At 40.0% G+C, this 26,551-nt stretch overlaps 1 protein-coding gene across 1 annotated transcript in view; it reads right to left on the bottom strand.

The window, feature by feature from the left end:
* The window catches only part of dnah5 (dynein, axonemal, heavy chain 5), a 98,540-nt gene that overhangs the window by 54,947 nt on the left and 17,042 nt on the right, over window positions 1-26,551 (bottom strand). The window contains exons 7-48 of the mRNA XM_086113424.1: window positions 25,652-25,828; window positions 25,467-25,580; window positions 25,234-25,341; window positions 24,746-24,868; window positions 24,429-24,644; window positions 23,847-23,873; window positions 23,614-23,721; window positions 23,424-23,509; window positions 23,023-23,230; window positions 22,825-22,938; window positions 22,530-22,736; window positions 21,829-21,909; window positions 21,484-21,574; window positions 21,123-21,268; window positions 20,270-20,444; window positions 18,764-18,997; window positions 18,396-18,592; window positions 18,149-18,242; window positions 17,852-17,994; window positions 16,167-16,243; window positions 15,931-16,055; window positions 15,613-15,848; window positions 15,188-15,406; window positions 15,039-15,101; window positions 14,698-14,936; window positions 13,094-13,241; window positions 12,927-13,019; window positions 12,601-12,800; window positions 12,331-12,484; window positions 11,808-11,971; window positions 11,561-11,717; window positions 11,178-11,390; window positions 10,122-10,346; window positions 9,213-9,385; window positions 6,337-6,407; window positions 5,891-5,998; window positions 5,572-5,759; window positions 3,276-3,470; window positions 2,735-2,869; window positions 2,531-2,638; window positions 1,895-2,048; window positions 1,588-1,734 (exon numbers count right to left, since the gene is read on the bottom strand). Coding sequence (XP_085969550.1) covers window positions 1,588-1,734; window positions 1,895-2,048; window positions 2,531-2,638; window positions 2,735-2,869; window positions 3,276-3,470; window positions 5,572-5,759; window positions 5,891-5,998; window positions 6,337-6,407; window positions 9,213-9,385; window positions 10,122-10,346; window positions 11,178-11,390; window positions 11,561-11,717; window positions 11,808-11,971; window positions 12,331-12,484; window positions 12,601-12,800; window positions 12,927-13,019; window positions 13,094-13,241; window positions 14,698-14,936; window positions 15,039-15,101; window positions 15,188-15,406; window positions 15,613-15,848; window positions 15,931-16,055; window positions 16,167-16,243; window positions 17,852-17,994; window positions 18,149-18,242; window positions 18,396-18,592; window positions 18,764-18,997; window positions 20,270-20,444; window positions 21,123-21,268; window positions 21,484-21,574; window positions 21,829-21,909; window positions 22,530-22,736; window positions 22,825-22,938; window positions 23,023-23,230; window positions 23,424-23,509; window positions 23,614-23,721; window positions 23,847-23,873; window positions 24,429-24,644; window positions 24,746-24,868; window positions 25,234-25,341; window positions 25,467-25,580; window positions 25,652-25,828 — 6,241 coding nt within the window. The remainder of the gene's footprint in view (window positions 1-1,587; window positions 1,735-1,894; window positions 2,049-2,530; window positions 2,639-2,734; window positions 2,870-3,275; window positions 3,471-5,571; window positions 5,760-5,890; window positions 5,999-6,336; window positions 6,408-9,212; window positions 9,386-10,121; window positions 10,347-11,177; window positions 11,391-11,560; window positions 11,718-11,807; window positions 11,972-12,330; window positions 12,485-12,600; window positions 12,801-12,926; window positions 13,020-13,093; window positions 13,242-14,697; window positions 14,937-15,038; window positions 15,102-15,187; window positions 15,407-15,612; window positions 15,849-15,930; window positions 16,056-16,166; window positions 16,244-17,851; window positions 17,995-18,148; window positions 18,243-18,395; window positions 18,593-18,763; window positions 18,998-20,269; window positions 20,445-21,122; window positions 21,269-21,483; window positions 21,575-21,828; window positions 21,910-22,529; window positions 22,737-22,824; window positions 22,939-23,022; window positions 23,231-23,423; window positions 23,510-23,613; window positions 23,722-23,846; window positions 23,874-24,428; window positions 24,645-24,745; window positions 24,869-25,233; window positions 25,342-25,466; window positions 25,581-25,651; window positions 25,829-26,551) is intronic.

Below are 26,551 nucleotides of genomic sequence, written 5' to 3'. Positions count from 1 at the left end.
GTGTTATGCATGCATTATTAATGAATGTCAAGGAAGATAAAACAAACTCCAGTGTGATGAGCTAAAAGTGCAAGGGCAATTCAACTTTTCTGTGACATACAACATTTCTGCTTTTCACACAGACCCCGAAGAAAAAAAAGATGTCCCTTCATCTGCAAGGACCCCATTGAATCGCATGGGGAATCAGTTCTGAGCTCTTCAAGGACTCCTTTTCGTGATTCCTCTTTCTGTCACGTTACTAAGCAGAGAAGATGTAGTTCTGAGGCTATGTTCTCTCTTGAAACCAACCTACCTGTTTATCCTACCATAGAATACGAGTTCCACAATTAGTGTCATAAAGGAGAACTTTTTTTCCCCTGCAATGTGGGCCAGACATTCAACTAGCACCTGCAGCATTTGCGTTGTCAGTGGGCAATAAGAGACCAGAATTGCGGCAGGGCAAGTCATGGCTGCTTAAAATGACGATGTGCCTGCTCACAATGTCCTGAGCATCTGACAGTTCCTGGACAAGATGCACGTCGGACGCTGGAGCAACGTCCCGACCTGTGTGATTTTTCTTTTTTCCCTTTCCCAAACTGAAGGGGGCTAACAAAGCGATTCACCAAGGATGGCTGTAACAATAAGGATGCAGATGAACTCAGAAGAATCCTATCAGGAGTTCATGGAGGTATAGCACAGAAGGCTGGAACAGTGCTTCAGACGCCAGGGGAATAATGTGGAAGGGGAAATTTTGTAGTTTGGATTTGAAATGCTCCTCACATGTTGCTGTTGTCAGGCCATGACCTCCGACGTCAAAATTTGGGCAACTTCAATGACTAAAACTTTTTTTTTTTCACAGTGCTATACTATTGGTCAGTTCATATGTTTGATTGTTACATTTACAAATTATTGACGAATCTAAAGTGTTGAAAACGGCTTGCTCTCGTTGACAAGGTCATATAAATGATTGAACAATGATTGATTTTTGTTTTTGGGGTATATTTACATACCGCATACATATACATTTAGTATTTTAGGTTATGGTGTATCCTGCTCCTTGCCCAAAGACAGCTCGGATAGGTTCCAGCTTGCTAGCGCCATCTGAGGATAAGCGGTTCAGAGAATGGACGGATGGATGGATGGAATGAATGGATGAATGGAAACTACCACCATATCTAACATTACATTTTAAATCTGCTATTAGTCAGGAAGTGGATTCTCAAATGTGATGATATACTGTCATAGTAATTAATTACAAAAAGAAAATATAGTGTTAATATTTGAATACATTCTAAAAGATCATTCGAAATCATTATAGTGTGAATGTGTAAACGAGAAAAACAAACATTGCATAGTTGAGAACACATTAAGGTAATCTATACATAATACAAGGCGTGGTGAGATAACAGAACCATTTCTATACCTGAAAAACACGTTAGAAAGTTTAAATGTTACATTCGATGTCAGTAATTGTCCATCTACATTTTCAAAAAATGTTAATGGTACCAGTTAATCCAAGGTAATATCGAATAACAATTATTTAAGGCTATAATATTTTTTACTACTAGTATGATCAGTGTTGTCACACACAAGTATACAATTCCTGACCTTTCTTTGCCTTGAGTGTTTTTCTCCAGAGTGTTGAAAAGACACCATCGGTCCAGTCGTTGGTCGCCACATCAAGTCGACCAAACATTTGAGGTGCGGTGATGGCTTTGGGGTTCATGCGCATCTCTCTGTGAGGTTGACCACACTCTAGCAAAGGAAATATATCATGTAGAGACTCGAGACATGGAAAAACTCTTTTCAGAAACAAGACATGTAAAATTTGCTGGTCTGGAAAAAAAAAAATCTTCCCTCCCCACAGTGTTTTGTTTTGTTTGGTTTTTAATCTGACACTGTGTTGGCTTCCCACCTGTCATGGCTCTCATCAGTGTATGGATGCAAGTTGTCTTTCCTGCCCCACTAGGCCCCAGAGCCATCATGCCATGCCGGACCCTCTGAGTCTCAAATAGCTGGATGACTTTCAGTTTCCACGGTGGATGACAGATCAGACCCGCATCTTCGACCTAAACAGGATGGTTACTCAAAACAGTAGTCTTTACATTTGGAAAAATAACTGTAGCGCATTCGCGTGTGTGTGTGTGTGTGTGTGTTATAAACCCAATTCCACTGAAGGTGGAACGTTGTGTAAAATGTAATGAAAACAGGGTATAATGATTTGCAAGTCTATTTCAAGCTATATTCCATCGAATACATGGCAAAGACAAGATATTTCATGTTCAAACTAATAATAATACAAAAGTCATATTTGATGTCTACATGTGGAACAAGGGAGATGTGTGTCGACAGCGATGAAGCAAACACATAATAGTGTGACAAAGTTGAATATTTTTAACATCTTGCCCCATTTTTCTCTTGAGAACAATGAAATATGCATGCGTCAGTGCCACACAGATGTGTCTAATGTCTATGCAGCTGCCCTTTTTTTTCATCCTCTATTTTGTGGCATCGCACCCTCTTGTTCACATGCAAAACATTTTTTTCCTACCTGTTTGTCAATGGCTACTTCAAGTTCAGGGTAGCCGGCTTTGTCGAGCTGAATGCTTGGGAAGAGGTCCTCAATCAAGCTCAGGAAGAGTGGCTCATCTTCGTCAATCTAAGAAATATATTCATGTGCAGATTTATTTGAATAAAAAGTGCACACAACTTTGAAAGGCTGAATAACGCAATTCATTTCATCATTCATACAGACCAGCTTTGAGAGATTCATGTCTCTTAGAACCCTCATGACGATGGTAGACTCAGTGTCGCTGGGATTGGCTCGTTTGGCTGCTCCCAGAGTACGCAACACCGAGAGGATGTTCCGCAAGCCAAAATCATAGTGAACCTGCATGATTTAGTCAACAATGTCAACTCGGTTATTTCTTATCATTACAGTACGTCTTTCTCACTCTTGACAATTAGCTTTTTTGATCGTCAATTCTGGAAAATGGTGGCAACATTACTGCCTCATTCGGGTCAATGTAAACATCAAAACACAAATTAACAGTAATTAAATTAGGTTGATCCAAATGTATTCAACAAGCCAACCCAGAAATCAGTTCGCAAGGTAAGGCGATGGCATTTAAGATGCATCTGGGTCCATCAGGTTCCCACAAGGAAGGCTTGGCTGACGCTATAACCTCAATTATTCAGATATCAATGCGATGCCTGACTGATGTAGTTCAATTCCACATAACTAACCAAATCAAACAACGAAACTAAATCCATAAAATTTGAAACCTCGGCTTTACCTGCTTGGAGAGTTGCTCTTCACAGAGCTTGTAGAGAGTGAAGAATTTCCGGGCCAGCTCCACATTGTCTATGAAGCCGCAGCTGGCGAGCTTCACTCTGATGATGATTTGACGGTCAGGCACCATCATGGCCACAGAGCGAAAGTTGATCTTTAGGTTCTCTGGGAGTTCTTGTCGCCCTGCATAACCTGGGTTCTGAGTGTTCAGGTGAGACAAGTATGATTAAGACATTAATGAGCACACCCCCTTCGCAAGGTCAACTCTTTCTCACTTCCTCAGCATATTAGCACAATGAGAGAATTGTAATGATGATAAAACTCACCGGTGGCTAAAATTGTGCTTTGCGAGCCTTTGTTTGCGATGATCATATTTTTACAACATTGAAACATGATATGAATGTAACTGGTAATCAATGGCCGACATTAGTGAGAGTATTTTGTACAACAGCATGTCGTGGAAAATATTCCAACACATATGGTGGGGTGCTCTAATTTATTTTTCGCATTATAAATGTATCTAACATAAAATGCATTTTCTTTCATAACTTCCTTAGTTCAACGCTAAATAACAGTCATTAATAGGTGAATAACATAATTATTCAATTGATGGCAGATGCTGATATTAATCTAAGCATTTTTAAACATTTGATTTAAATGGTCCCAAAATCTGCACTGACTATTTCAGCTACCTATGCTGGCTCATGCTGAAAATATGAAAAGTGGTGACATAGACAACAAAAGTTTGGATTGTACACTGAAATAGTCGCAACAGTGCATGGTCGACTGCTTGCTGCAAACATTAAGATTGACTGTCTGGATTGATTTTGATTTAAAAAAAGTCACAAAATGTACAAAAGGTAAACATGCAATATGTACAGTATACAGAGTCAGTATAATGTCCTCGTATATACAGTATATACGAATTCAGAACGTTTGAAGTAATATTGGCCTTTCCACCCATATACCGTGGGTAATGTCCCTGTGTGCTCTTTCCTTCTCAAAAAATAAAATAAAAAAAGTAATCGAGCCAGGCTATTATTCGCCCCTCTGTGCTCATGAGCACACACACAGCAACACACATTCACATGCGAATGCATGTTAGCACACAAAGGAATGAAAAAAAAAGAATGATCTCCGACCCACTCATCACATCGGAAACTAATCCCGCTGTTCTCTTTCTAATTATTTACTGGCCATTTGGAATATAAGCGAGCCAAGAACAACAATAATCTGTGTCACCCAAGTGTACGGTAAATCTAGTAATATTGATAAAAGCGTAAAATTCCTCTATATTTTATGAACGGACCTTTAAGAGAACATATTGCCCAGGGCAATTAATTTACTTCTCTTCATGAAGCAATACATTTTTGGGGGGCGGGGGGGTTGTCCTTGCACAAAAACATGTTTGGATAAAGATTTCCAAGGGATATGCAGGGACATATTTAGAATCAGCAATCTGCTTCCTTGGTCGATCTCATTATCCATAGCTTTTTTACTCATTTACAGCAAAATCAATGAAAGACTTCAATCTTAGTTGATTGCATAAATCAGCTTTACAGACAATCCCTACACGGTAGGCACCAGCATTTCTATTTCATGAGGCAGTTTCTCCTCTATGTTCAGAGGATCAGGTCAAACTAGTGTGCACAGTTAGTCAAAGCTACTTTTAAGTAAGTTTAGATCAGGGTTTAAAAACGAATTTGCATTTGTCCCAAGTGTAGCTGTGCAGAGCATTTTCGGCAAAATTATTCACAACCCATTGTTTTTCCATTAAATGAACATTTATTCCCTGTCTGCTCCAACCTAATCCTCAATATCCCACATTTAAATCCAGTCCTTGATCTGCCTGTTGAATGATTGTCGTGTTCAGATTATAGCCCCACTGATGTCTCTGGAGTCATTGATGAGTTGAAAGACAGACAGTGCTTGTCTTGGGCTAAATGAAATTGAGATAATGTTCAATAAATTAGCTTGTCATACCATATGATTTCCATCATCCATCATGATGTCCGCAGCTACACTTAACTGGAGATCGGCTATCTTAAAACTGATTCACACAGTTTGAGCTTGTGTAGCTCACACAGAAGTTGCTTTGCCTTTCACTTTTCAAACAAAACAGAAAGCTGCACACTTGCTTTATCTGCCTTACTCGGTCGGGATAGACGAGACTGCTTTGTGAGCACGAGAAATGCTGATGCCTTACCTGCGTGGCATTTAGGGAGCTGCTCTAAATTACATGATTCCCGTGTATGAGGGAATACAGAAAATAAACCGTGTTACATATGATTGGCACTGACCATTGTTATAAAGATACCAAATTCTGGATTCATCTCCACATTTTCTCCATCAGTGAAGACAAAGTTTTTTCGCCGTTCTTTCTTGCAGGTGAGCACTATTGAAATCTGCTGGGCTGCCACCGACAGGACGGGAAGGTCAATGCGATTGAATTCGTCGAAACAACCCCATGAACCAGACTGAGCAAGGCCTATAAATCACACACAGGCCACGTATGGTTTAGTTTGCTTCAAGTAAAATGATGTCACAGTACATTATCTACTGTAGTCAAAACGCAGCACTCCTTCGCTTGCAGATGTCAGCATGCTTGTTTCTACTTACCCTTAAATATTCTTCCGAGACCTCTGAAATCCATCTGGTCAGAGCAGTTGAAGACCACTACATACTTCCCCAGACAGCGACCCATATCTTTAATGGTCTCAGTTTTACCTAAAAAATAAAAATAAAAAAAATAAAAAAGAATGAGTTGTTGAATGAAAAGAGAGATTGATGGATTTGTACACCTACTGATAACAAGATTCATTGTCCCTGAAGATGTGCAAACGTGTCCATCCATTTTCAACATTGCTTGTTGCCTTTATTGTAACTTTTTTGGATTACATGTACAACTCTTTTTAGTCAAGTTGCTGAACTTTTGAAATATTATCTATACAGTAGCTTTATGATTGCAAAATAAAAATATATACTGTATATATATATATATATATATATATATATATATATATATATATATATATATATATATATATATTTGGGGTTTCTCTCACCTGTTCCTGCAGGGCCTGCAGGTGCTCCACCCATACTCATATAGAGAGCCTGGGCAAGGGTGATATAGCACCTATGCCGTAAATGGTGACAGAGAACAGACTCTTACATTCACATCTTCATAAGTTTACAACATCTACATATTGCTTTCTAAATAAGAGTCTAAGGTTATGTTCACAGCAACAAAGACCCTTTGGTTTGTTTGTTTTGTCCAGAGCAAAAATAGACTTCATTTTTCAAATTTTGGTGCAGTTCGTATTCGCACTGTACTTTTTGCAAGCGAGCTATTTTGTAAACACATCAGTGCGTGTGATGATCAATGCGCCCATTGGACAGACATGACAAGAGCAGCACACAGAGTGCAGACCCAAACATGATGGAAAACGTGGAATTCCTTTGTGCTGCATTCTTGCTCTGCATATCCGTGTCTATGCTGTTATTAGAGCTGTAAAATAATTTTGAGTGTCAAGAGCGGCTCATTCAATACAGGTTTCGCAATGCTACGCTTGAAAATTTCAGAACAGTGTCAGCAAATACGTACAGTAACCCAGAGGAGTGTGTGCTCTGCGTGCCCTGCCCCATAACATGCTGACAGCAGAGTGGCTAAACAGCCGACGGAGCTACGATCAACATTCACAAGGGGCTAATTTTTCCCATGATGCCTGGCTAAGGGACTGTTCAGCTCAAAAAGGCACACATATTCTGTAGTTGGTGTGGATTCAGAGTGATGTGTATTCAGTGAGGGTGAAGGTTACCATCATTAAATAACTCATTTTAGCTTCTCTAGGGCAAGATTGGCCTTCCACTTGTATGCAACTAATTTATATGTACTTGAGAACAAATCTGGATCTATTTTTTTTTGCCTCAAATTATCATCGTCCTTCCTGCTATCCATTTCTGTTGTTTCTGTTTTTCAAACCTGATGCTGTGACTGAGGTAAAAGGAAGGGCAGACAATGACAAAGTACGAAGTGGAGAAAATGAGTGTCAGACAAGAACAGTGTTAGACATTGTCACAAAAGAAAACAAGAAGAAAATCGCAGCTGTTTTGACATTGAGTGCATGAGGCCAGTACATTGCTGAAAGATGCTGGGAGCTGACTTCCTGTCAGTGCTGTCTCTTCACATTGTTTTCCCTTTGTTGTATGTCAGAACATGCTTGTAGATTGATTATGTCAGTGTGTGAGCCATGTTACACTCAACAAATTAGTCCTTGTCACTCACGGTGACTGACTTTTGAGTAAATGAAGTTCACATCTTGTTCACCTTGTTCACATCAAAGCATTATGGACTGGTTAGCAGTAGACAAAGTCCAATAGTCAGATGTGCAAGTCTCCTCATATTGAATAGTGTCAATGTGTTAAACTTGTGAACAAAAAAATAATAATAATAATAATCCAAACCTGTTATGTGTATTATAAGAAGAACCAAGAGCACTCTGTGTCTATCCTTTTAGAGAATCAGCTGTAAAGTGGAAACTATGGTCTTACAGTACTTACTAATATGCCTCCATTCATGGCCCACAGAATTTGAAAATGATTGCACTCTTTTCCCTACTAAAACATTAGGTTACTTCCCCCCACCCCTCCCCCCTAAAGGAAATAGCCATTGTAATTCATACTGTACAGGTATATACAATAATTGATGTCGATGTTGAAATGATGTTGTTTCTCAGGGGGTGAGGGGGGTGCAATAAAAGGTTATTATTTGCTACTTTGCTTTCGGTCATTTTTCAATTGTCATTTTTCATTTTTTACCATTAATTTATAGCCCCTCAATGAGCCATCGATCTGTCGTGGTGGAGGAGTTTGTTTCCCAATGATCCTAGGAGCTAAGTAGTGTGGGGCTTTATGCCCCTGGCAGGGACACCCATGGTAAACAGGTCCTAGGGTCCTGAGGGACCGGACAAACAGCTCAAAAGACCCCTACGATGAGTAGGAATAGAGAATTACATTTTCCCTTGCCCTGCCTGGTGCGGGTCACTGCGGCTCCCTTCTGGAGCCAGGCCTGGAGTTGAGGCTCATCAGCCCGAAAGTAAACGTGGGTCCCCTTTCCCTTGGGCTCAAGCCACGTGGGGGGTGGGGCATAAGGGTCTGTTGCAATGTGAGCTAAGCAGCAGCCAGAGGCATGGTCCTTAGTGGTTCGATCCCCAGCTATTGAAGCTAGTTCTCGGGATGTGGAATCTCTCCTCTCTGGCAGGAAGGAGCAAGTGCTAATTTGCGAAGTCGAAAAGTTCCAACTAGACATCGTCAAGCTTGCATCGACACACAGCCTGGGCTCTGGAAGTGTGTGATTGGGAGGAATGAACCCCACCCCCCACCCACACGCACACAATCAGAACCCATGCAGTGTTCTGTTATTGGACTACCGTGCTTTTTACGGATTGTCCATACCGAATACCATGTTCAAACATAAGTACGTCTTCATGTGTACTTGGCGTTAGAAAATGGATAGATGGGTGAATTCAAGTATTCTCAATAAAATGTCATAGGAATATTATGACAGAAAAAAATAGGTGGTTGCACACAAACAAACACATGGGACGCACAATGAAAACATAAACTCTCACAGTAAATGGATCGGATCCCACAGTTGATGAAAACTCATGGGCATGTTTTTCAACAGCACTTCTGGGCATTTTTCAGGTTCGCTTGAGGCCCGAAAATTGTGTGGACCTTATCTTTGCGCTCCTTTGCTGGCATATGTGCCAATGGAGTGTTTATTAGTTATGTGAGTGTATAATAACTTGGCAAAAATAGCACAGTGCATACAGTACCGGTAGTACGAAAATTAACAATCGGTTAAATCAATCAAATATCATGGGGGTTTTTTCAGTTGACCTTTTTATGTTTTCTATTTAACTTCATGCATGGAACTTACCTGTCAGTCAACGGCGTAATGACAAGCCTTTCAGTGCAGCCCAAAAATTCATTCTGGTAGACAAAACCTACGTCTGTGATGCTGATAATCATTTTGTCTGAGTCCTCATTGAAGTAGAAACGACATTGCTTCAACCACTCAAAGTCTCCTGGGCTTTTGACATGCAGTCGGCACTTAAAAAAACAAAAAATAGTGAACAAGGAAGAAAGAGGATAAATAGGGGACGGATTGTGGATGATAAAGGGAGTCAGGTTAGGGTTTATGAAGGGACAGTAGGGGAGAAATTAACGTTACATTGAGACGGTGGGTGGAAGGTAAGATGAGAATGAAAGAAAGGAGGTTCCATCCAGCTTCTGAACTGCTTATCCTTTAAAGGTTCGTGGGAGAGTGGAGGTTAAAAAGGTGAATTTAAAATACTACCAAAAAAACAAAAATGGTGCAAGCGAGTTTATGTAAAGAAAGAAATGGTGGGGAAGATGCAAGCCAAGGAGCTATTTTTCAACTATATTTATGCACTACAGTGGTAGCAGTAAGAAGGATGACTATTTAGCTCATCAGGAAGGAAAAGTGAAAGAAGGCTGAAGTGAAGATAGGAGGCAGATAAATAATGCAGTGTTTAAAAATATGTAATTATGCATTCAGGGAAGTAAAACTTATTACATCAATTACATAGCTTTCTCATTCTCCTTGGTGACAAGCAAGGTAATTATTGTGCCCAAAAGAGATGTTTTCTTAATATCTTGGGGGTAGGGCATGTGGGGGGGGGGTGAAATATATTTTCTCGGACCATACTCTTTTCAGATATTTTAAGGGTACTCTGACACCCAAAGCCTTGCTTGTTAGTGCAAAGACTGATTTCACACATTTGAACTGTAGCATTTCTTGCTAAAATGTCACATCCATACTTACCAGGTCATCAAATATGTCCCTCTGGTGAACATGGATTGTGATGAGAGTCTCATATTTGGTCCGCTCAATAGCACTCAGGTCTCTTGTGGTCATATCGATCAGAGTATTGAGTAGATCTAAAAATATTTGATTGGTTTTAGCCATAATACGACGGTCATATCGGGCATTAGTGAGCGCCTCCTCCGAATCCCTTGTCCATATCATCTGGATGCCCAGCAAGCCCACCTGAAGAAAACATGAACAGGCCATGGTCAATTTTGAATGCCTTTTTAGTTAGTTGTGGTGTTATTAGTTTTTGACCGTCATTCCTGTTCCTTTCCTCTTGTGTCATTCATGACATGCCACAATATGTCTAATCCACATCAGGCTGTCTTCTCACCCCCTCTCCAGATGTTTTTTTTAAATTAAATATTGTGTGTGTGTGTGTGTGAGAGGGGTGGGGGTCGGGGTGGCACGATACAGGTAACTCACACTACGATATGCCCCTCTGCCATAGTTCGGTATAGTCTTGGTCCGTATTTTGTGTATAGTATGATAAGAACAGCATTTTTTCTCTCTCAAAGTTAGCTCTTTATTTTGCTTCTCAACAAAAAAAAAATGTATTTTGCATCGGACGGAATGACTTATTTCAAGTTAAGCATGAAATCAAATACAATTCTTTTAAATGCTAATCTTTGACTTATCACTTACTATTTGTTTGTATGTGAAAATACATAGTGAATACAAATGGCTCACTACTTGAAGTCACCACAAAAGGAGAGAAAAAAAAAATTCTGCCCTTTAGGCAGGATTGCTTGTTCCCCTGAAATTTAAGTTCTAGGTCATGATTATAGTTAAATTTGAAGATAGAACACCTTGGTATGCTGGTCAAAATGCAACCAGTATCATTAACATTAATGGCTTCAATTCAGCATGGTGGTTAAAGAAATACATTTTACATTACAACTAATAGCTGAAACTGTGAGCAAAAAAGTATTTATTGGTTCCCCAATAAAAATGTAATCCAACATTTAGTCCAACAATGATTACGTCAAAGTATGGCTACTTTTGACTCACTTGAGCAGGGAAGGAGTTGAGAAAGTCTATAAGCTGGAAGCCAGATTCTTGGATGGCCAGGACAGCCTGACGAATGATCATGTGTAAAGACCTCTGGGATTCTTCCAAGAGGGCATTGAGCCAAACCTCAACATTCCCTTCGGCTGTGACTGGTCGATCGAGCTCCATAGTCTCCCCCTCCCGAGATGACACAGCCAGAATGCGGTCATATACCTGTAGGGTGTGTTATATAGAGAAAAGGGAAATTCTGGTACACTTTGATGCCTGATTTAAATAATCAACTGTCATTTAAATTGATTTATCCCTCACGAAGAGTGGGAGGTGACTGTACACATACACAGTATGTATTGCAATCTTTTATGAAAAGATTCATAAAAGTTCACCTTGTCATGGAATCTGACAGATTTAATGTTGTCAAAGACATTAAGAAGGTGCGCCTGGATGGTATGGGAGTCCGAGGCCTGACCTAGGATCTCAAGTAGGGCAGGGTCAGAGACAAAGAAGAATCGAGGAAACAGCAGACGCTTCTTCTCCAAATAGCTGTGGTAGAATGTTAAGTAACATGCATAAACATACGTACTTTGAAATACATATAATTTTTGGGCTTGGATTTGCTAATATGGTTCTCACCCTGTTAGCGATTTCTGGCAGATCTCAAGCTGCTCGAGGAGGTGAGGAAGCAGCTGTCCCATTGTCTCATCTCCAACACATGACTGGATCACATTGGGCATATCACGGGCCCGCGACATGATCTTCACCCAAGATTTGTCAATGTTTGAGAAACGCTTGGCTTCCTAGTGGACAACAAATAGATCTTTTTTATTTTATTTTAATTTCTGAAGCGCTAGAACTTGACTGCAAATCAAAACGCCGAGCATGCATTAATCTAGTTTTTGGACACTTTTATTGCAATTTCACAAAGGAATGCCACGGATAATGTTTATGAGTCCATGCAATGAGAAGACAGCTTTAGATGCTGCATTAAATCATTTTGCAATTTCAGTGATTCTATTTGCCAAATATGCTCACAAGTAAGCCTCTTAATCTAATGTCAGAAGAAAAGCTGCATGTGGAAGGATTTTAAGAGTTCCATAAAATGACATTTAATTTCAGCTATTAAAGATTTTGTGAGAATATTGAAGTATTGGACTACCTTTGGAAGCTGTTTAGCAATGTCTCCCCCTACAAACACAGCCTCCAGGTAGATCCATAGGTTCTGGACAGTCATCCAGTTTTCTGTGATGTCGGTGGTGTTGGACAGATTCAGAACCCATTTCTGTATCTGGGCTTTGAATGGGGTGTTGTACCTGGACAGGAGGGAACATCATCCTCTTGGTGCCACGCTTACTACGGTTGTGATACATACCAAAGTAGGATGTTCTGGTCCTCTCAAATATAGTACTGACTAGTGAGAGAGCCATACCTGTTGCTAATAAGAGATCCTAGAATCATGAGACTGTCCTCCATACTGGCAATGATTTCTGATGTAGTGTCTCCTCTCAGTAACAGCTCCCCGCGGGTTTTAAAGTTGGCAAATGTAAAAGTCTTGTTGTCCCACTCTGCAATAACTTGCTTCAGCTTCTGCTCAATGTCCCGCTCTTTTACGGCACTGATGCAAATATCCTGCATCAGAGAACCGGATGTAATTAAACGTGCACAATGTCTATAGGGCTGACACATAGAGACAGACAGCAGTGTTAACCTGACAAAAAAATTGTATGAACAATCTTGGATCAGAGTATGGTTTACCTCAATCTCCTCTTTGTATTTGAGTAGAGGAAGCTCCAAAATACTACGGAGCTTGAAAGTATCAGTCTCAACCTCAAATGTATGTCCTGTCACCTGCTCAAAGAACCAAAAAGATGGTGAACATTAGTAAGTGTAATGTGGTTCCTGTATTATGTTGCTTGACTGACCTCAGTAATTCTCTTCCAGTGCCTCATCATCATTGCCTTGTTGGCCATTAGCTCCAATAGGGGGCAGCAGTCATTAAATTCATCAATTATTTTCTTCAGCTCCAGGAAGGCCTGCCATTCCTTGAGAGCCCGAGGCAGCTTACGACATCTGGAGGGATAAAAAATATTATCAAGCCATCAGCTCGAATTTGTGTGTCTCAGTATACCATCGTCATAATCCAATAGTGTATACAGTACGTAGTCCTTAAGACAACAGTTGATGTTTTATGGTAGAAGATCACATAGAGCCGTAGAAAACATTTACGAGTGAGAACAAGAACTTTGGCAACAGTCAAAGACAAACCCTTCAAGAGTCAGTCTCGGTACCCACCGAAAAAAAAGTCTCACAAAGGACTTATTGAAGGGATACGATGGGAAATTGAAATAATTCAGCCTTAATGTGGTGCACTGTTTGATCAAAGAAATTTCAAAACAAAGGTCATAAAACCGTTAATTGTGTTCCCTTCATTTTCATATTCGGGAAGCAGTTTTTCTTTATTTATTTTTTTAGACCAACAGTCAGTTTCTGTGGCAAAAGCCTGATTGTATTCTAATCCGATACGACTTCACTGCAAGATGGAACAATCATTCCTGCTTGTCCCTACTGCTGTGGTGGAATTTTCCACTCTGCTCCTGGCCACACCACAATTAATTAGCCATACACCCACACCTGCAGCGCCCAGTTGAAGCGCATTGTTCAGTCACCTTATAAGCAGTCTCATGCTGACTTTCCAGTGTTTGCTTCCAGATTGACTATCAATTCCACCTTTAGTTGTTCCTGACATTCCTTCATGCCTCTGACCTGATGAACGTTTCCTTTTCTCTTCTGAATCAGTCAGCCTGCTTTTCACCTATTGGCTTGCCTGGCTCAGTGGAAGCGGTCCTGCCCAGGATAAGTGAAACACTGCTTGAAGATCAGCTTGTGGCAATCCAATGAAGATTGAACCCTATTGTGCCAATATTAAGTGTTTGTGACGACATCTCCACTGGTCCCAAAAAGGGCTATGCTATGTGCAACTGGCTCCTTCCCTCTCAGTGTTGGCAAGCTAAACCTTTAATAAAACACACATTGTTAAATGACTGCTTCTCAGACAGGGTGGCCCGCTTGTCCAGTGGTTAGAGCATCAACTTCTCCCCGGGCCTGCATTGGTTTTCTCCAGGTACTCCAGTTTCCTCCCACATTTCAAAAACATGCATGGCAAGTTAATGGAGCACTCTAAATTGTCCCTAGGTGTGAGTGTGAGCGCGGATGGTTGTTTGTCTCTGTGTGCCCTGCGATTGGCTGGCAATCGGTTCAGGGTGTCCCTCGCCTACTGTCCGAATACAGCTGGGATAGGCTCCAGCACGCTCGCGACCCTTGTGAGGATAAAGTGGATCGGAAAATGGATGAATGGATACTTCTCAGACACTATTATATTTGCAAACACAGAATTCAATTTAGTATACATGTCTCATTAGGCTGTGAACCTTCTGACAATGTATGGTGAGTTTATAAGTTTTAAAGGTTTAAAACTTTCCACTTTTATAGTGCCATTGAGTTTGCTAAGGCAAATTACTTTTCTCACCTTGTTTGAAAGTCCAGAAGATCATTATTGATTTTCTCAATGTGCAAGTCAGCCCAAAGGATGTCATTGTACCCATTAACAGTGTCAATGACATTGTTGTAAAGGCCGTACAACTTTTGCAGCAGAGACAGCTGCTTTCTAATTTCTAAGAGCTCGGGATGCTCGGTAACAGGAAGTCCAAACAGCTCCTCGCCACCTGTGTAGGTGATGTACTTTCTGAACAAGTTATCAAATCGATTCTGAGGGGAGGGAGGAAACAAAATGTAATCATCATCAATAGTTTTTGAATATGATCGGGAATTTATCTAGTGATTTATATGGAACATATCATCTTGTCATACCTGGTACATGATCAGTCTATCACTGGCATCTTGAGGAGCTAAACCCTCGACCATTGGACCGTCCTGGAAAAGGAAAGCCCATATCCAAGTGCTATTATCCTCACCGAATAATTTTGAGTGGTATTTGCAAATAATTAATGTTGCTCTACCTTGTCATAGTCCATGTAAAACTGTTGGCAGTCTTCCATGAATATCTGCACGTTAGTGACTAGTTCACCTCTGAATTTCGGCTGTAAGGCAATCAGTTCGTTCTGCACCTCTGTACTCCGGAGCAACAATTTTTCCCACATGTAGCGTAGTGTGTCCACTTTGTCTGCTTCTTCTTTAGCCACTGAGAGCTCATACTTGTGAAGCATGGCGTAGGACTCCTATCAAAGACACTTAGAAGCTTTTTGTTTGGCTTTTCATAGAAAGAGGGTTTTAATAAGCTTTGTTTGTGGAGTACACATCCGTGAGCCAATTTTTAGTTCAGACTGACACAGCAACAGAAAATAATCTCCTTTTCTTCCTTTGGGGATTTGCATATAGAGTACAGTACATGGAGAGATAACTGCAGTGTAAGTGTTTGGTTTACCTCAATGGGTCCAACTTGAAAGTCAATGGCTATTTGGCTTTCTCTGATCTCTTTGAATACTGCCATGGCAATGCGAATGTCATCCAGGTCTTTAATTTGCCGATTCAGTTTCTTTCCTGCTTCATCAACGAAACTGTAGATCTGGTCCATCTCTGAACAATATTTTTTGTTGCAGTACAGCCCGTAGTCCACCATCCAGTTCTTAGTTTCAGCAGTGAGAGACAGCTTCAGATCCACTTGTCGAAAAGAAAACAAAACTTTTTGTCATTTTATTGGTTAACTGGTGTGCAGTCAATAGAAAGTTATTTGTAATGTAACCTGTAAACAGAGCCAGTGCCCCAACATTGATGCATTCAGGCTCTGAGTTTATTTCCAACTGCAAGTCTCGATAGTAAAGAATCTGGCTTTCAAACTCTGACAGCATTGGACTACCCTGGAGGAACCTGAAGAAAAAAAGAAACACCCGATGATATAACTGTTATGATGTACTTAACCTGCCAATGATGAAAAGTATTTATATCGCCAATAGATGTTGTTGTTTCCAATGCTCATACTCATGCATGGCGTCACCACGGTCCTTTCTCCAAATGTGATGATAGCTGCTGAAATGATTGAGTGCTTGCATCACCTCCTGCACACAAGCAAGCATGGAAATTGAAAGCAACATGCATGGTACAATTTGATTACTTGTTATTCTTATGCTCCCTAAAGAATAACTTCAACTTACATTCTGCTGCATACACATTATGTTTCACATAGACAGAACCAGACCACAAAGATGCAAGAGATGCCAGACTGATGAGGCACATCTGGGCAAGTTCCCCTGTGCAGTTGTGCTTCAGTATAAGTGAGGAAGCAATATATCCCGGTCTGTGTATATACAGGTGTATATATATATATATATATATATATATATATATATATATATTAGAGCTGTCAGTTTAGCGCGTTTTTATTGGCATTAATTTAAATGAATTTTAACGGGATACATTTTTTTCTCACGAGATTAACGCGGCACGCGTCACAAGCGGATGTTGCGTTGCACTATAAATACACCAGAAACAAAACAACAAGCGCGCTGCAGAAGTCCACGCCCATGTCTGTTTTGCCAGCCACGGCAGCGCGAGACACCGAAAACGGATACTTAAAGAGTTTATGAATGGAAAATTTACTTTTAAAAAGTTGCCAGATTGCTACACTGACAAGACCAAAGTTACCTGTATCATACAGGTATACGATGTATGCCACTGACGCGATTATTACTTGTTTGGAACTATTTTGTGTGGAAGGTTACAGTCTTTCGTGTCCATATAAATGGAGCGGGTGGAGCTTCTCTGTGTTCGTCTGACAGTGACGGTGCGCTGCAGTGGTAGCGACCTAGCGAAAATAAAACGTCTCCAGTGTTGTCATCGAACCAAGTGTAGTCATCCGAAATGATGTCTACACCAAACCGTAGAGAGACTTCCGCGCAAGAAGGACCAACAGAATCAACATAGCCTGACTGCTGTGTTCAAAGCAAACTTGAGAAAAACGAAGTATGCAACCATGGTTTAAATCCACTATAGGCTGAGTACTAGTTTCCCTTAGATATGCACTTTATAATGTTATATTGCTCTGTTTTGAGTCCATAAAAAGAGCTGTTAAAGCAGCTGTTGTGTGACAAAATATTATTTTCACTGTTGTTGATAGACAGTAATATTGTGTGAGAGATTATGTGTGAATAACTGCTCCAAGTGAAAAATGTTCATGTAAAATTTAAAAATCAAAATTGTTATTTCAGTAAATATTTGCATTTTGCACATAGAAAACTGACTCATGATTCCATGTGGATGAGAGCATTAAAATGGGAAAAATAGGACAAAAAATATATAAAAGGAAATTCAGAAACGATAAAAAAATGTGTGAGTAATGACGATTAATTTTGAGTGAATTTGAGTTAATTATGAAAGTTGCATTTTTAATTAGATTAAATATTTTAATCGTTTGACAGCTCTAATATATATTGATATTTTTTTAATATTCTGTCCACAGAGCTACCAATGCCCAAAAAGCATGAATATAACATTATGCATATATCTAAGTACTTATACGATTTTAGCTGTTATTTTTATTATCTTTTGTCATGATAAAACATTGGCAGCATGACAAGGAATGGGGAAAACATTTTTTTTTCTGATGTGGTATATTCACACAGCTATCTTTCAATGAACTGTGCCTGTTGATGTGAAAGTAAGGATACCTTTCTGTTGGAGACAATGGATGTGCCCAGGACAGAAACCAGTTTGACAATCTCCTTGTTCTCAGACACATTTTTGTAGTAGTTTCTGGCTTGGATCGGAATGGCTTGGCTCACATACGCTGATATGTCCGATGCGCTGCCATCTAAAAGGAAGGAAGTGACACTATGTCATATTATTACTAACATTGGTGAAGACAAAACTTATATTAAATAGTGATGATTGTTATATTTTTGGGTTGGCTAAAAAAAAAAAAAAAAAAAAAAGAAACAATGAATGCCATGATTTATTTGCTGCACCCGCAAGGCTCCGGTATGTGGTTGTTCCCTCTTCCGATTCACTTTCAGAGCTGTCTGGTTTCAATGCTGCTATTCGCTGTTCATTCATTTTTCTCTGCAATTGAACCAAACATAATGTTTTACCAGGTCTTTATCAAGTTGTGAAGTGCTTGATTATTTAAATCGGCTGAGAAAAAAAAATAGGCTGCCCTTGTATACACCTTCAAGTCAAGTCAAGTACTGTAACTGCCTCATGCAAGAAACACACCTTTGAGATCCTTTCATTGTTCCACTGGCCAACACCTTTGCTAACACTGACCACACACTCTACAGCCCTATTCAATGCTTGCTGTACGTCCTCCAGAGACGGAATGATGGCAATGTTAGGGATGGAGAGGGTCACATTGACTCTGAAGATCGCCTGCTGGCCATTGCTCCTCCCGCGTTTGGGTGAGTCATTCTCACCTAAAGTACAAGAGAAGGGTTTCTCACTCGTGCAAATTGACAGATTGAAAAGTGACATTTTTGAGGTCATTGGATGGCTAAAAAAAAAATAAAAAATTAAAGCACCTCATGATGTCATGAACGTCGATTGTTATAATAGCGTGTGGTAAAATATTAAAAGCAAAAGCCCACCCATGAAATGTGCAAGTGGGGAAGACTGGATCTGCTTGCGTAGTGTCTCCAAGGTGTTGCGTGTCAGTCTGAACAAAGCATCTACATTGCGGTGGTTGAAATATGACAGCAGCTCCTGAGCTTCCAACTCCATCATTTGTATCAAGTCCCGCCTCCTCCTCCTCCGCACCAAGGGGGAAGATGGCGCAACACTGGCAGGAGGTACCAAGATGTGTCTAGAAGAGAGATGGGCTTCTGAGAGGCCCCCAACATTTGTTCCACAGAGTCATCAGTTGCACAAACTTGCAGGAAATTATGTTAAATCCAGGTTTCTCGACACACACAGTATGAAGACAAAAGGTTAATGAGGACAATTGTCCTACTGAAGCGGTCACTGCTTCACAGTAATAGACACGAGTGGAAAATATTAAATGTCACTATTTTTAGCGACCTCGATTACATTTGACTGGATGTTATAAAACATGCACGTATGAAGCAAGAATGATTTCTAGAACACTGGTTAGAGTTAAATTGCAATCATGTGAACTTCAAGCTTGATTACACTGGCTCTACTGTCTGGAATATTTTCGGAACTGCAAAGACACTAACCTTGGTCACCTTGTTTATTTGGAGTATATCATCGGAAACTATGAACTAGTTCCTTCTGAAATTTGTGAACTGAACATTGAACTAGCTTGTGTTGACAATCAACTTTCTCAACACCGCCTATGGCTGTTGTTCGGGCACTCGTGTCTCTCAAAAATGCTATACTGTTATGACTTTAGTCCAGTATACAATTGTTTTCTGTCAAGCTCTTCTATATTGCATCCACTAATAACGAAGATGAAAAAAGGAAGCAAGCAACCGGTAATCTCACAGCAACCAGCGGCACGGCATTATTATCCCCCAAGCACCGGTGAGATTATTTTGGCCAAACTTCTAAACTTTTCCCCCAGTTTCAAGCTTTTTTTTTTTGTATTTATTACAATAATGTTATACTGTATTGTTGTTTTTTAGGCCCCTGAAAATGTATGTCAAAAATAATGATAATAATAATAATAGATTTTATTTATAAGCGCCTTTCAAGACACCCAAGGACACTTTACAATAACAAAAAACACAAAACAACACGGGTTGAGCAGCGGCAGCCAAAACGCGACAGCGTTCACTCAACCCGAAAGTCAGAAAGAAACAAGGGAGGGAGAGGGGGAGAAAAAAATGTACTGTATATGGTGTTTAAACGGATGACCCTTCCCCTATTAGTCTGTTAAATCGAGGTTTTTATGTTGCAATTTTGAAGTTTTAATTGCACAACACTTTGAGTTGCCTTTTTATGTATGAAAAATGCTAAATAAAGTTTGAGTGATTGATTGATGTAGCCGGAAACTGTTACTCTCATGAAAATCATAGTAATACAGTATACATATTACAGAACTCATTAGTCATCCAATGTTTGTAATTATTATTATTTGATTTATTTTTTGCTCATCATCAAATCGAGCAAATTTTTCACAAAATGGTGTATACCTTCCCTGTCGACATTGTCTTCTGTTTTCCTCTGAGGGCAGAGTTCTTTCATTTTTTCACCCTCCTCTTTTTGATCGTGGTCAAACTCCAGCAGCATGTTGATCAGTTCATTAGCAGCTTCCTCCACCTGCAGGCTCTTGGTGTGCAGACTCTGTGCTTGCTTGATACACAAGTCCTATGTACACAAACAGTAAATGCATGAGGGGGCACAGAGAATGGTGGTCCAATGTGAGGTCCTTAAGGCTATTATGGGTTCAATCATGATTTCATGATTTCTCATTATTTCATCCATCCATCCATTTTGAGGAGAGTTGCTGGAGCCTATCCCAGCTGACTTTGGGCGCAAGGCAAACTATACCCTGAACTGGCTTGCCAGTCAGTTGCAGGGCACATATAGAGACAAACGACCATTCACACCCACATTCACACCGTCACTGAGTGGGAACTGATCCCATGCTGCCCACACACAAGTAAGGTGAGTGTACCACTACACCATCAGCGACCTCATTTCATTCAGCATTTATTTAATTCCCAGAAAAAAAGAACTGGAATAAATATGTAGAAGCTTTCAACATATCAACAGTGTGAATGCGTGTATGTGTGTATGTGTGTGTGTGTGTGTGTGTGTGCGCGTGTGTGTGTGTATGTATACATGTATGTATGTATGTATGTATATATACTCAATACATTACTTCAAATGTAATTAAAAAATCACCTTTAATAAAACATTAATTATATACATTATTACGTTTGAGCTGAAGTAGCGTATTGAGTTTGTAGTGAATTATTGGGTCTTACATTGTGCAGCCAACTCTCTTCTGTTTATTTAATTTTCGACTATGTGTGCATTTACCCTGGTGGTCTTGACAAAGTCCTCACAGGTCACAGGCTCATCTTCTGGGAGAATGCACAGTGTGCATGTGCTCATCTCCTGCAACACTGCATCTATCCTGAACTCTGCCAGGTCATTCACTCTGTCCATCAACAGCTCCAGATTCTCTGGAAGGGAGAGGGCAGCAAGAGGCAGTCGGAAATGGATGGGGAAATGATGAGAAGCAGTGAAGGAAGAGAGAGAAAGAGTGCACAGTGACAGGAGGAAGATCCAACAACAATAATAATAATAACGGGAATATAGTACATAGCAAGGAGAGGTGATGAGGTTGTGTATTTATCATGAATATGATTGACTACACAGAATATGAATGTCAACGTACCTAAGGATTTGTAAATGGTACTGAGGTACTTGTCAATGTTCATTGATGTCCAGTTGAGGGAGGTCAACCCTGGCTGTATTGCCTCATCTACCTGTCAAGTTAATGAGGAATTAGTTAACACACGCTGGTCGTGTCATACATCGTCATAAGTATACAAGCTAAATTATGAGCATGGAACTTTAATGTTAATAATTGTTTTAAATAAATTATGATCAAGCACCATTTTGGGCTAACTTAAAATATCTTGATCTATGTTTGTGCAATGTATTGCAGCAGCACATCACTTAAGACAAATTCCTACTTCTAATGTGGACACACTACACTGCACACATGCACACTCCTTACCTTAGTAACATGTGGCATAGCCAGTTGCTCAAAGGCACTATGAATCTTTCCGCGAACTCTGGCATTCTCACTCAACATGAACTGAAATAGCAAAGGAATTAAACACTGTCTATGAAACAAGGTTATTATACGGGATGAAAACTGAAAGGATTTTTGTTCGCAAAAAAACAAACAAAAAAAAAAACATGGAATGCTTAAAAAAAAATTACAACTGACATTTATAAAGCTAACTAATACTAATAATAATTCTCACGGAATTGTCCTTCATTTTCATCTGTCACTTAATTTCATATATAAGGTTTAAATGTAATTATTTCAGTATTGCTGTAAATCTGTAGCAACAGAAGAAGGAACGTCAAACCCTCAAATTTGTTTGAGAATTGTAGTTTATTTTATTACATCATGCATAGTGACCTATTCTAGATCCCATATATGTATATATTAAAAAAAAAAACTCACACGAATACTAAAACATATACAAACTCAAACAAAACAGCATTTTCGGGACCAAACAACTAATTAAAACTCACCAAATGTAAAAAGCAAAAGTCCATATATACAGTGTATTAAAAAATTTCCAACTATCATAACCCTGATGTGAATTCACTCATAGTAAGTGCCGGACTGTTTGGCAACTTTCAGCACACATTTTCATCTTAGACTATCTTTTTCAGTGTAAAGAAGTCTGAGCAGATACTGACCTGTAAATTGTTAAAGTTCTTTTTGAGGGTGTTCTGTTTTCGCTGCAGCAGAACAGCAAAAGGCGGGACCTCCAAATTGTTTCTGCTCATGCAGTTCGCCTCTCTGATTTGCTTCATAATCTCTGGGTCAAAGTTCACAAACAGGTCTCCTGTCTCTGGTGAGCGAACCAGCAAAGACGCCTGTAGGCCAGGCCTGGCATCCTCAACCTGGAAACAAGGGATTGTGGTTTGCTGTTGTCAGGGAAGGAGAAAGAAAACTGGATTTTGTTTGGTTTGCATTTCCTCTATTCTTTACCCTTTTCATCCAGCTGTGATGGTACAGTATTTCATACTCAAGCAGAACTGCTGCGAGCCTGTTGTAATTCCTGATGATCTTCTTAGCCTCCGGTGTGGAAAGGACACCAGTGTGCTATCCGGATATAAAAAGGACAAGTCAATTCTAAACATTGTCAATGTTTCAAAACAGTGATGATTAGGATGATGATGAATAAACCTTTTGAAACAAATCCATGGGGCCCTGAATTCTGCTGTATAGCTGCCGAGCCCACATGATCCGGCCAGAGACTGGGGGCAAGTTGCGGCCTATTGGAGGGTCGAGTTTTTGCTTCATATAGAGATTGGACACCATTTCAATGTCGCGGCCATAGCTCTTGAGAACATGCTGGTACTTCTCATCAATGCCGAGGTTGGGGATACCCAATCTATTTTCGTGATAGAAAGTGGATTGAATAAGTCAATTACATGTCCGGAGAATTAGCCATTCGTCACATGGTCAAGTAGATGCCAAACATCTGAGAACCTTTTAATATGTAGTCTTTCTTTCTTTTTTAATTCATTAAGTGCAGAACAACAGGTAACAACAGGGGGCACATTAAGTCATAAACTGTGGACTACCTTCCAAATCTTTTGAGCACATCAAGAGCTTGTTCTGTATTTTGAATCTGGTCAAAAGTGCAGTCCATAAAATTTGTCAGCTGCTCCTAAATAAACCAGAGGGGGGGGGGGATCAAAATAAACGTGTTGCAGGTCATAACACTCTTAAATCAAAGTACTCAAAAGAAATGTCTGGCCACATTGAACCTACATGAAGTTCAGCGGTGCTTTTGCAGAATTCCTCATAGTCCACATCAAAGTCGGTTCTTCTCTGGTCAAGGAAACTGTAATGTTTTGTCTTCATCTTCAGCATTATTGCCTGTCACATCAACAATTAAATCAGGGCTCTCAAAATCAGTGTCCAGCTTCAATGAAACTGAAAGTAGTCTAATCTCAAGTGTGTCATTTGTGCATAAAAGTGAGACATCCCAAATGATACATTACCTCCCATTTGGCCTGCATTTCTGTAGTCTTGTTCATCCATGACAACAAAGGCATAAAGAAAAAGTTCAGATTATTATGGAGAACATGCGCAACGTGAAATGCAATAAATCCATCATATTAGTGTTATGTGTTATAATGTTGCAATCATGACATCTCGCTGCATGTTTGTCGAAAATAAAATGTGGAATGATGAAACAACCCATAATATAACATTTCGAGAAAATCACAACAATTGGGGTTTGGTTCAAAACAATCTCGATTCTAGGACCACCACTGGAGACAACATGGACCTGAAGTCTGCTTCAGACCTTTAACAAGATTATAATTCTTTTAAGGAGCGCTGATAACCCTCAATGAGTTTACGACAGTGTGATGGTCAATGCGAAGGGGCAATCTTTGTCACACTGTTCCATCCACGCTTCATATCATCTGACTTTGATCGCATTAGCTTTGACATTACATTCAGTATTGTATACGTTTTGACGCCTGAAAACCCATCTGCGTGCGTGTAATACCACATCATTAAATATGCTGTACATAGTTTACGGTTTGCCTGGCAGTCATCAAGCAAACTGATCTTACTTGAAACCTGGTTGCTACCATTTCAAGTCCCTCTATTTTTGCATTCTGAAGGGCCGAGTAGGTAGAAATGGTGGCCAGCATTTCCAGGATTTTGTTGAGTCGTCGCTGGAATGTGTCAAACTTCCCAAAAATGTACATCTCACTGAAATCAAACTGTCTTTCTGTGGGGGTCTGTTCAAGCTTTGCCTTGGTTTTATGGAAGCATTGCTGGTACTCCTAAAGACATGCAACACATAAATTACAATGGGAAGCACCAAATACTTTGCTCATGGAAACTTCTCTTTGAGTGAAAAAAAAAAAAAGACTGCACTCGCTACCTCATTTAGGTGGATGGCTGCTCTGATTTTCTCCTCTACAATCTGTTGTGGCTGATCCCAAATGGAATTTTCACCATTGTTTGTGATGTGGGCTTTGCAGGCAGTTATCATCTGGTTTGTTACCTGTAAAAATTATATATATATCTTGAGCTACAATATTAAAACATCCATATACAACTTGTTTTAAGCTTAGTGTATTTGTTCATATTTGCATGTGTTCTTTTATTAAACACATTCTCATCTTACATTTGTAAATGGTAAGTGGGCTGTCATTTGAATAGCGCTGTTCTACCGACGGTAAGCACAGGCGGAACATGCAAATTCCCCTTCCAGGATTCAAACCCCCCAACCCTCTGTGAAGCATATATGCTAACCACACATCCGCGCTGTCCAGCCCTTGGTCTCACAGTATTACGTTAAAATAATGGCAGCATCCGTACAAAAAAAAATTATTGCAAATATATGCTGTGTAAAATGGGCATTGTTACCTTGACAAAAAGTGATGTAATCTTTTCAGATGTGTTGTAGTAGCGAGAGATTCTGTGAATCATCCTGATGGCGTTGATAAGACCTGGTATAGCATCTACCATTGAAACCTGGTACCCAGCAGAAATAAATCATGTAGGTATCATTATGCCAATACATACAAAACTCAGTGTGACACAATGTTTGTTTATTCTCATTAAAGACAAGTGTACTTATGTCTAACTATTTGTCGTACAGGGTCACTGTTGTAAAGAGGGTCACAAAACTTCTCCAAACTGTAGAGATACTTGACATTATCTTTAGCCTCATTGGCTGACTCAGTGATCCTGGCGTCCAGTTCCCGCCACAACTAGACAGAGAAAATAATCATTGAGCTTACAAAGGTATAATAGTTCCATTTGGAGGTGATTCTGCCCTTACCTTGATGATTTTAGATTTTGCCATCAAGAGAACACCCAATACCGCCTTTACAGCAGGGCTCTTAAGTTGATCCAGAAGGTAGTTGAAGCGAGACATCCGTTTCTTCCAGTGGTCCAGCTCAGCCCGTGGGCCAAGGTCTTCGGCTTCTTTTCTCAGCTGATCACTCTCAGCTAAAACCTGCAGCACAACATAATTTGTGCCCCAACTTAAAGACAGGTCGTCTTCGAACCGTTCATGGTTTTAATAATGTGGTAGTAGAATTTAAGCATACAATCAGAATCTTGTACATTTGGAGTTAAATACTAAGCTGGGAAAAATAAATACTGCCAGGAGTACTATATGATCACATTATATTTGGGTTATTGTTTGGCTTTTGCTTTTTTTCATATCGACCAAAACTCATGGTCAAGGCAAGTTATGTGTTTTTTTAAATCGACGACATTGACATTATAAACTGCTCAAAAAATAAAGGGAACATTTAAACCACACCATGTAACTCCAAGTGAGTCACACTTTTAGGGTATCAGCCTGTCCAGTTAGGAACACTGACTGTGAATGAATTTCACCTGCTGTTGTTCAAATGAAACATACAATGGGTGGAAATGAGAGGCAATTAAAAAGAATGGATGAAGGAATGGCTCTGCAGGTAGTGGCAAAAGACCATTCCCTGTGGTCATCCTTTCTGGCTGACAGACAGTTCAGGAGTCAAGTGTCCCTCTGATCCAGGTCTGGGACAAGATTTCCAAGGAGAACATCTGGTGGCTCACCAGGAGCTTGCCCAGACATTGTAGGACACGCATACAGACACATGGAAGCCACACACAACTGAGGCTCATTTTTGTCTCATCTGGAGTGTGATCAGCCAGTGATTTGATTTTCTACTTGGATTTTGAGCATGAC

The sequence above is a fragment of the Hippocampus guttulatus genome, chromosome 6 (genome assembly GCF_054856545.1).
Source record: "Hippocampus guttulatus isolate MCC_2025c chromosome 6, RoL_Hgut_1.0, whole genome shotgun sequence".
NCBI lineage: Eukaryota > Metazoa > Chordata > Actinopteri > Syngnathiformes > Syngnathidae > Hippocampus > Hippocampus guttulatus.
The sequence above is the reverse complement of the archived record's forward strand: the minus strand, read 5'-3'. Positions and strand labels throughout refer to the sequence as shown.